The 10,814-nt window shown below is 48.5% G+C and overlaps 1 protein-coding gene across 1 annotated transcript in view; it reads right to left on the reverse strand.

Moving 5' to 3' along the window:
* The window catches only part of Suclg2 (succinate-CoA ligase GDP-forming beta subunit), a 238,335-nt gene extending 228,186 nt beyond the window's left edge, over positions 1 to 10,149 (reverse strand). Inside the window, exon 1 of the mRNA XM_021164922.2 lies at positions 10,021 to 10,149. Coding sequence (XP_021020581.2) covers positions 10,021 to 10,110 — 90 coding nt within the window. The 5' untranslated portion in view covers positions 10,111 to 10,149. The remainder of the gene's footprint in view (positions 1 to 10,020) is intronic.
* Between the last annotated feature and the right edge of the window lie 665 nt (positions 10,150 to 10,814).

A 10,814-nucleotide genomic window follows, 5' to 3' on the forward strand; every position in this document is an offset into this window, starting at 1 on the left:
AAAATGCATTGTCTTATTCAGGGTTTCTATTCCTGCACAAACATCATGACCAAAAAGCAAGTTGGGGAGGAAAGGATTTATTCAGCTTACACTTCCATACTCCTGTTTATCACCAAGGAAGTCAGGACTGGAACTCAAGCAGGTCAGGAAGCAGGAGCTGATGCAGAAGCCATGGAGGGATGTTCCTTACTGGCTTGTCTCCCCTGGCTTGCTCAGCCTGCTCTCTTATAGAACCAAGACTACCAGCCCAGAGATGGTCCCAACCACAAGGGGCCTTCCCCCCTTGATCACTAATTGAGAAAATGCCTTGTAGTTGTATCTCATGGAGGCATTTCCCCAACTGAAGCTCCTTTCTCTGTGATAACTCCAGCCTGTGTCAAGTTGACACAAAACTAGGCAGTACATGTATTTTGTGCGTGTGGATGTGTGTGGGCAAGGGCATGTGGCCATGCTGTAGGAAGCCAACTGGTGGACACAGGTTCTCCCTTCACAGTGTGGATCTGGGAAGGCTTGGAGGCGAGTCCCCTTAGCAGCTGGGCTCTCCACATCCCGCACTGTGTTGTGCTTTTTAAGCTGGCGCAGTTCTCCTTCTTGACACTTCTTTTATATGCCTGTTCCGTTACTGACGCCCTAACACGCCCAACAAAAACCCAGGCACTGGGACAAAGTACAGCTCGGAAGGTAGGGAAATCGGAGAGGTTTTACACAGAACATAAAATGCTTGCCTCCTCTGTCCAGTGACAGCCACAGTCCTATGTCTCCCTTCTGTCACCTGGCTCAGGGCAGGAAGAGAGGCTAGCAATGGAAACCCATCAGGGAAACCAAGACTAGGGTCCTGTCTAGTCCCTATCTCTTCCTTCCCTCCCTCCCCTCCCCACGCCCCACTCCTTTTCTTCCTTCCTTCTGAAATGGGTCTCTCAGATCTCAGGCTTTCTGAATTCGCTTTGTAGCCAAGAGTGACCTTGAACTTTTCAGCCTCCTGCCCCCACACCCCTCAACTGTGTGCCTGGTTTCCTAGGGGCTGGGGACAAGTTCAGGAACTTCTGCATGTTAGGCAAGTACCTTGTCACCTGGGTTATAGCCCCAGCACTTTCTTTTAATTTTTTTTTAACTTTGTTTGTTTGTGGAGGCAGAAGACAACTTGCCAACGTTGGCTCTCCTTCTACCCTGTGAGTCTTGGAGGTCAAACTCAGGCCATAAGGCTTGGCATGGAGAAGCCACCTCCCCAACCACCGCGTTGTTCTCTTTCTTTAATAACACCAATCTTTCTTTCCTATCCCCGTGGCCCCAGTTAGTCCACTTTAATTAACAGCATCCAGCTTCCCAGAGACATCCTAGCCTCTGCCTACTGTCACACAATAATCACAGTGTTCTCAAGTGTCCCAGGCTGCATAATAACTTTTGCCCACCCCTCCATCTCCCATTCTATGGAGTTTGTAGATGGAGGGGACATGTCCATCAATTTATGACACAAAAATAACAAAACATTCAGCTTTCAGAGACACAGCAACATGAAAAAAAAATTAGATGAAAAAAAAAAAAGATTAAAACCATCACAAAGCGGTGCACACGGGACAAGGTTTCAACCCTAGCAATCTGGTTCCTGTCCTGGGCTACACGCTGATCTGGGTGTAATGACTCACAACAGCACCATACTGGTACAAAAGTCTCTCTCGGGTGATCTGTCCCCCTCCAGCCCTCCAACCCTCTCCACACTGACTAGAACATACTCTAAAGCAGAAAACGGCCTGTGCCACTTGTCTGTCTACAAAACGTCAATGGCTCCCACTGCACTCCACTCCACAATGACAAGGACGCACTGAATTTGGCCCCATTTCTCTGTCCTCATCTCTCACGGCCCCATCACCCCCAGCTCTACAAGGCAAGCCCTGCTGAAAGTCCTCAGTGCCTTCAAGCTGTACACTGAGGACTTCCAACAGCGCAGAAACTGACAGATGAAAGGTCTGTGATGGGTGGGACTGGAGAGGCAGACACCTGGCCCTCTCCCCACGCATGGATCCACACCTACACGAATCTATTCCTTGTCCTCGGCAGTATCTCCAATACCAACTCACGCGCTACATCAAGTCCCTGCAATTTACAGTAAAAATAAGTCTTGGAGGCAGATGACAGGCGTGTACCTTCACAGCTCGTGCCTAAACGCTATTCTTTCATAACCGTGTCTATAAGTAAACTCACCATAAATTCAACACACTGATCGATGCCTGAAACGCTACCCTAAAAAATCAACTCATGTTTCCTGAACTAAGCCAGCACTTCCTGCTAGGTAACCAATGGTACCCACTGTGGTTATGGCCTTTTATTCAGTGTTCTCCTACCTCAAACATTCAAGTCACCCATGTCCAGATGGCTTTGCTCCTAACACTACCTCGGTGTTATGCAAGCATGTCAGGCAAGATCAACAGGATCAGCTTTGCAATCCTAGCTCCCCACATCCTATCCCTAGGATACTGACCCATCCCCAAGGTCTTTGGGGTAAGCTTCCAGCTACCTCCTCAGCCTCAAATTCTGCACATACGAGCTGGGCAGAATCATCCCTGTCTCATATGGTTATCTGGTGAAACCAAGCCTAAGGAAGCATGAAATCAGTCCCTGATTCTGAAGTGACAGTACATGATAAATGTTATAAAACCTGGGAAAGAACCGTTATTACAGGTTAGTCAACCCTTTTCTTTAAAGGCGAGTCAATTTAGCTTCAAATTCATTGCAACAGAAATAATCACTGTAGACCTGTGATCTAATCATAATGCCAAACGTTTAATAAATCATACTGAATCATTACAGCCACCTGTGAGAACTCCTTTTCAGAGAAGAGTCAAGTCCAACCACCTGTCCCAGACACGATCACAGAATGTATGCCACATCCTCGAAGCAGCTCCGAGCACATAGATCGTGTGGAAAGGGTGCAGTGAAGCCTACTTTCTGTGTAATTAATACACACTAATAAAATCACTTTCTAAAAATAGTCATTTGTTCCGAGTTGCACAGCAGGAGCACTGGGGTTCTAGTATTTGAACTCAGCTGAATTAACTGCAGAACCTGTGCCTTCTGCCACTGTTTCCTAGATCCCAGAGCAAGAAAAGGGGGAGTTCGATCACAGTTGAGAGATGTGTGCAGCTCCAGCAGGCTGAGCCAACCCGATCTAAACAACCAAAGTCAGAGGTGCTGGTGCAGGACAGGCACTCACTGGGTTCAGTTGGGTGGCTCAGCCCAAACTGGAACTTCTGGTAATAGGGTTTAATGATTTAACAGCATAAGCTATTCACTGGCATGAGGCAGGTGACTTCCTGGCACTAGGATTTTCAGGCAGTAATTAGGTGACCTTTCTGTGCCTGGGATCCTTGACATGGAGCTTGGAGATGCCACAGGTCCCACCACCCTGCAGTGTGATACTGGGAGGTTAAAGTCCAGCAGGTGATAATTAGTCTCTCTGACAATCATCACCTGGCCCCTTCCTCTCTAGCCTACATCACCTCTCAGTTTATTACCTGTCTCTCCCTGGTCTGTGCAGTCCACTGAGTCGGCAGACCACAAACGCTTACGGAACACCTAGCTAGGGTGGCAGAGAAACAGCAATGCGTGAGGAAGTCCCCTCTCATGGAGCCCACATTCTTCTATGTGTGAGGGAAATGGGAGACACACAATAAACAAGATGAGGTAAAGTCCTGTGTTCTACACTGCAATAAAGCAGAAAAAAATACAGCCAGCAAGCACTGGATAGAAACAGCCAGTCAAATGATCAGGAAAGGGTCTTTCCAAAGAATTAACACTGAATCTGAGAGTTGATGAAGATGGAGAGCAGACAGGATTCAAGGGGAACCCTGCTTCCAAAGAAATAGCATGTGGTCGAAAGTAGGACAAGCTCAACAAGTGTCTCAGACCACAGCTCAGCGACAGAAGTGCAACCACCGGGCTATACAACACTTGTACAATTAGACCACAAACATTTTGAGGGTAAGGATATCTCTCATTCTCCCCCCCTTTCCCTCTCTCCTTCTCTCCCTCCCTTTCATTCTCCCCCTCCTTCTCTCCTCCATCCCTCCTTTCTCCCTCCCTTTCGTTCCCCTTCCTTCCTTCTCCCTCTCTCCCTTCCTTCCCCCCACCTCTCCACTCCATCATAATTATTAGGTACATTAACCTACTCATTATTCTCCTAAACACTGCATTTATGATAAAATAATTATCTTTGTAGAACTTTTTAGCAGTGGGCACACACACACACAGTAAGCATTCAGAAAGTATCTGACAAAAGAATGCTATTTTGTTTGGCTTTCTGTTGTGGAGCTGTGTGTGTGACCTGCCAAGTCCTGGGCTCTCTACAGCCCCATCCTTCCTTCCTCCTCTGCCTAACTGATCAGCATTATCACTTGCTCTCGACTGCCTCTCCCTTCTTCACAGCATAGCATTTAACAGGCATGCAATCCATTCTCCACTGGAATGCCAGCCCCATCACCCCACTTTCAGTGAATTAACTCCTGATATTAATTTCCAAATCAGCACAATGCTCATATTTATTTAACTGTTTATATGTCAGGCAAAACTTTTCCAACAACTGAAAGAAGGTGCCACCTGGAGGAGGATTCTGATTGAGTAGTACAGAGAGCTAAGGACAGGCAATCCGGGGTGCTGGGTCCTTTCTTTTCCACCTCCCAATAGACATACTTCAGCAACTTTCTAGGCTCCGTGCCTGCTGAACCTAGCCAGGGAACAAGGGTGAGACAGCTCTGGCTACCCTGGGCCCGTGCACTTAACCACTTTCCCATAAAAGCCGGGCTTTGTTTACAGGGAACAAAGCCAAGCTGGTACAGGGCTATCAGTCACAGGTCTTCCACAGGCAGAAGGTCAAAAGCTTAGCACCTGAATTATGGAAAATCCAGCATCCTCTTTAGCAGCAGGCATTGTAGCTTTTCTTCGTTTTTATTGTTGTTTTGTAGGGTTTTTTGTTTATTTGGTTTTGATTGGTTGGTTGATTTCTAGTTTTTAAAAAAAAAATGGGAAAGAAAAAAAAAAAAAGCCAAGCTATTTATTCCCCAGGGCAATAGTAGGTAGACACAGGTAAGCCATGGCTTAAGGCAATCTCCTGGCTTGATTTAGCTGGTGTCTACAGCCTTTAGCCCTTCACTTTTAAAATCCATGCAGAGCTGGGCAGGTGATACACTCCTTTGATCTCAGGACTCCAGGGGCAAAGGCAGGCAGATCAGAGTTGGGCCTGATCAGAGTTCAAAGCCAGCCTTGTCTACATATTGAGTTCCAGGACAGCCAGGGCTACACAGTGAGACCGTTTCAAACAAGTGAGCATAACATAAAACCATGCATCCATCTGTCTCCATTGCCAGAAGAAGCACATGGCTGAGCTGCTCCTCCTTTCTGAAGGAGCCAACTGCAGAGGCACTGGGGTAAGCAGTTTCCTTGGACAATACACAGCCCTCTGGGCTTCAAAGAGAACCACACAGTGGAAACCCCAAAGTTAGACCTGAAAGGCAGTGTCTCCTACATTATCCCTTAAGACACAAGCTTCCCTGAACTTCACCCAGGCATGAAACAGAAAAGCCCCAAAAGGCAGCTCTACACACAGAGTCATTAGTACCTGGACTGAGATTAGTGCTTGCCTCTGCACAGTGGACCAGGTATGACCCTTAGCATCACAAAAAGCCGGATGAGGTGGATCATACCTGTCATCTCAAGAGATAGAGGGTGGATGAACAAGAGTTTGAGGCCACCCTGGGCTATATGAGACCCTGTCTCAGACAGAGAGATCTCTATTTACAATAAGACTCAACAGAGAAAAATGGGTTCCTGGGCATTCATCACGGCCACTCATTGCGAGATCATGACACAAGGTTTCATGGCACCTACATACCTGAAGGACTAGCTGGAGTTATCTACAAGGAAGCATTGCTGGGCACGCCTGTATATGTCTATAATCCTGACACTCAGGAGGTTCAAGCAAGATTGCCTCAAGGCCAAAGGCAACTGAACCTATACAGCAAGACCCTATCTCAACAAACTAAGAGAAGGGAAGAGGGGGCTATAGTTAGATGTCTACTGAACTGCTAACTATGCCCTCAGAAGCTGTGAGGCCATCCTGAGTTCTGACTTCTCACAGTAATGTGGGACACAGAATTCAGAGTCCTGGGACTTAAACCCAGCCATTTCCTGTTATAATAGATGGACAATCTTGTGCAAGTCACACAACCACTAAGCTCTCAAGAACTCCACGTGAGACCCACATGATTTGGACCTTACCTACTTGTCAGACCTCAGGGCCTCTGCACTTGCTGTCTTACCACCCCCTTCCCATCCCGATTGTCCAGCTCCTTTGCAGTACATAGTTCAAATGTCAAAACTCAGGATCATATCAATAGAGTAGAGCTGAACCTAACAGGGGCATTCACGTTGTATAATTTTATTTAGATGACAAACAAAAAAGAATCCGCATGCAAAGAGAGGAAAACTGTTCCTTCCGTGGAGCCCAGGGAGTGGTAGAAGCACTAAGGGAATGTGAGCTGCGGCTAAATCACTCTCTCCTTGGACATCTGGAGACCTGGCTGCTTTCACGTGCAAGCTTACCCAACTGTTCACTGACAGTCAATATGCTCACCTTGACAGGATCTACGATCACCTGGGAGAGCAATCTCTGGGCACACGTGTGAGGGTATTGCTAGATTAACTGAGGTGGGAAGACACCCACCCCACCCCCACCCCCAAAATGCAGGTGGCACCTGTCCCTGGACTACGATCCCAAACGGCATAAAGGAGCATGGCATTCAGCCCCTCTGCTCCCTGACTGGGGATACAATGTGACCAGTTGCCACAAGCTCCCGAGGCCTTTCCTTCCCTGCCAGGATAGGGAGATACACTATGCTCAAACTGTGAGCCAGAATGATGCCCTCCCTCCTCAAGCTGCCTTCTTGGATTCGTTGCTACAGTAATGAGAAGAGTAACTAACGGACACACTTTTCAATGTGCACTATGTCTGGTTTTGGTTTTTTTAATTAAAAAATTAAATATAGATCAAGAATATACCTTTAATCCCAGTATTTGGGAGTCAGACACAAGCAGATCCCTGTGAGTTCGAAGCCAGTCTGCTCAACATAGGCCAGCCAAGACCCAGTCTCAAAATAGAAAACGATTAAACCTCAATAAAACCACCCTATGGAACAGGTTGGTTTTCTGGGCTTTCACATGCCTGCCTGGGAAGCTATTTATTCCACATTGTGTGGCCCTGTTTGCCTTCATTATGGCTTCATCAGTCCTTGAAATCATCTTTCTTATTGGAGCATCTATAATCTTCCCCTTTTTACGCATAACCCCAAGTCCCAGGGCCTGGAGCAGTCCTCCATGAGGACCAGCATAGAAATGGCCAAACTCAAAACAGTGAAGCCAGAGGCAGAAGTTTTAAAAAAAAAAAAACCTTCAATGACATTAAGCATCAAAAATATCAAATGTTAACATTAACCCAGGGAAGGGATATTATTCTGTGGACATTTTTGTGAAACAAGCTAGAGTTGCTTCTAAAAGCAGAAAGTGGGTCTTTTATCTTGGCCCATCCACCTGTTTTGGTTTGTTTTTTTCCCACCAGGCCTGGTACAAAGTAGGTCTAGGCCGACGGTGCCAATAGATTCCTAAAATACTTGAAGATTCCTAAGTTTGGTAGGAAAAATGAGCCAGGCTTAACTGTAGTGTCTGCTATGATCCAGGAAATGAATAGGGGCACAGCAAGAGAATGGCAAAGAGCTGGTACTAAGAAATAGCTCCTTAAAGTCACAGGCAGTACGTATGTACGTACCTTCTTCCACTATCAACTCCAAGATGTTCCTGTAAGAAATGTGTGAGTAGCACTAGTGACTTGCTTCCTTTCTACTGGCCTGCAGATCTACTGGCAAGGGAAAGGGGCATTCACCCGACTGGGCCCTGGTAGAGTGGGAACATGAAGTAACCTTTACCCATCAGCTCGACCTCAAACTCTCTGTAACCTTGAACAGGTCAGTGAACTGCTCAGTACTGGGCTTTCTACATAGGCCCACTTGACCATGAGCAGTGTTCAGGTCTTGAACACTGTATAATGTGTAGTTATTGCTCTTACAGAGGACCCAGATTCAGTCCTGGCTGATGGGGTAGTTCACAACCATCAGTATTTCAAGTTCCAGGAGATGCTGGACATGTCTTCTGAACTTCACAGGTCTAGGGTTAGATGATAAGACAAAAAAACTAATCATCTCGTGAGTGAGTGTGTATGTATATATGTGTGTGTGTGTGTGTGTGTGTGTGTGTGTGTGTGTGTTTGCACTCACGAAAGCCTGTTGTATTAAGAGATCAGAACAGGCCCTCCTGGAAGTCACTTGTGTCCTTCTAGAACTCTAGAAGTAAGGTAGACCTTACTTCCCTAAGACAGGGTCTCTCTCACTGAAGTGGAACCTCAGCTCTTCCCCTAGACTGGCTGGTCAGTGAGCTCCCCACAAGGAGCTGAGTCACAAGGTCACACAGGCTTGCCTGGCTTTTTACATGGACACTGGGAATCTGAATTCCAGGCTCTCCTGCTTGGGGAGCAAGTTACCACCTGAGCCATCTCCGAGTTCTACTGCCATCTAAGCCTGATGTTTCCAGACTAATGAGTCAGATACGAGTATGTAATCAATGAACATTGCCCAAATGTAGGTAACAGGTCTCACCCAGTCTGCTTGTCAGGATGACAAGGTTTCCACGACTTGGATGGGGAAGATGACAACATATGCCAGCCAGCTAAACATTCTGTTTTAGGTTTCTCTGAACAATCATTTCTCACTCTTCATTTTTGACTGCCCTAGGCTCCATGTTTCTCATCAATTCAAACCTACTGCAACAGCACCCCAGCTCTTGTTTTTTTAATATATAACACTTAAATAATGAACAGGACTCAGATCGCCTGGAGATCTCTCCTCACTCTATTATAGCAGGTATCTGTGATTTTAATTAGACAAACCGCCATCCCTCCCTCTCCTTTACCCACCATACCGTCAAGTGCCTGTTAAGGATATTACAGTAATAAGTATTAGCACCTCTTAAATTCCCATTAACAATAACAGAGAAATAGAATGTCAGGTAATGAAAAGAAAGAAGAAAAAAAACCCTCACAGATGTCATAATGAACCAAAGTTTAGAGGAACAACAACAAAAAAAAATCATTAGTAAGTTGTTTTCTTTTCGTTTTTCCTAGTGCCCTATGCATGCCTTGGTTAGAATGTAGTGATTTGCCTCTCATTGAACTGGAAAGTTTTTCTTGCGCGCGGGGGGGGGGGGGGGGGGCGGGGCGGGTAAACTAGAGAAAGTAGGAAGACTACTAGTTGGATGACTTCTTCCAAGTGTCATTGCCAACTCACAATTTCCCTTCCAAAGCCCTCACGCCACTGCGACGCTTGCAATGGAAAGGGGTAAATTCAACAAGAGAGCAACTTGGAGGAAGGAGCTGCTGAGTCTGACACTAGCTAAGTCTCTAGGAGGCATGGACCAAGTGGGCAGGCAGGAGTTTTCACACAGGCCTTTCATACAAGACTCCACTTCCACTTTCCTCCTGGACCCCTGCAGGTCCCCACAGACAAGCACACGGGGGTCACAAGCGACACCCCGCAGGGTTGACTAGGGCAGGTGAGCTGCCTCGGGAGCCTGGGGAGCGAGCACGTGGCTGCCGGGCGAGCTCAGACTTAGAGCCGCCCCCGGCAGAGCCAGTAAGCGGCTGGGAAACCTCTGCGTTCCTTTCCAACAGTGCGCCCAACTTTTGGGAACTCGCCCCCAGCGCGGGGTGCCAGTGCCCGGGCAAGGCTGATGGGAGCCGTTAGAACGATCCGGGTCGTGGGGTGTGCACTCTGACCCCCGCGATCCCCGACACCTCCCGCGGGAGCTCGGACGCCGCACAGCCAGCTGCGCCGCGGGGAGCGCGGGGTCGTCAGGGGTCGCGCGGGGCGAAGAGGCCGAGCATGGGGCACCACGGCGGGTGGCTCGCGTGGCCCCGGCCGCGCTCACCTGGGACCTGACCGCCAGGAGCCGCGGCCGCAGCGCTCGCTCTCGTAGAAGCTTCCCAGCCTGCGCCGCGATGGCCACCGGGGACGCCATCTTAACCAGGAACCTGAGGAGAGGCGGCGAGGGGGAGGGAGGGGGCGGAGGAGGAGGGAGCCCGCCGGGGCCCAGGCCTCGGGAGGGGGCGAGGCGGGGGAGAAGGGGCGGGGCGGGAGAAGAGGGGTGGAGCCGGGAAGGAGGGGCGGGGCGGGAAAAAGGGCGGGGAGGAAAGCGGGTGCAATAGAGAGCTGGGGTGAGGGAATTGGGAAAAAGAAAGGGAGGGGGTGGGGGGTGGGGGGTGGGGAGACCCACCCACCCACTCCACACCATGTTACCCCTACCCCCCACTACCTTCACCACCTCACCCCAAGGCCATGTCCTGTAGCTTCCCAGAGCTTACTACATCTTGCCTGGCTTCCAGGCAAAAGCAGATCTCAGCCCCAGGGGCACTGACTTAAAACTGGCCCTGGGAGTGACAGATTAGACCTTGACCCTGCAGTGAGGGCTGCTAGGTCTGTCCCTAGGAACTGATACCACCATCAGAGGACACATCTTGGAGAGAGTAATGTTCCAAGGGAAGGAATTAGGACCAATGCTACCCTCAGTTACTGGGCCATGTGGGGGGCACAAGCTTGGGTGTGGGTGTTGTGGGTGTAGTGGGTTTTGGTTTGGGTAGTAGTGGTTTATTGTTTTGGTTTTGGTTTTTGAGATAGGGTTTTTGTCTATCTTCCATTGGCCAGAAATTCATCTCGAACTCCTGA

The sequence above is a fragment of the Mus caroli genome, chromosome 6 (genome assembly GCF_900094665.2).
Source record: "Mus caroli chromosome 6, CAROLI_EIJ_v1.1, whole genome shotgun sequence".
Classification (NCBI taxonomy): domain Eukaryota; kingdom Metazoa; phylum Chordata; class Mammalia; order Rodentia; family Muridae; genus Mus; species Mus caroli.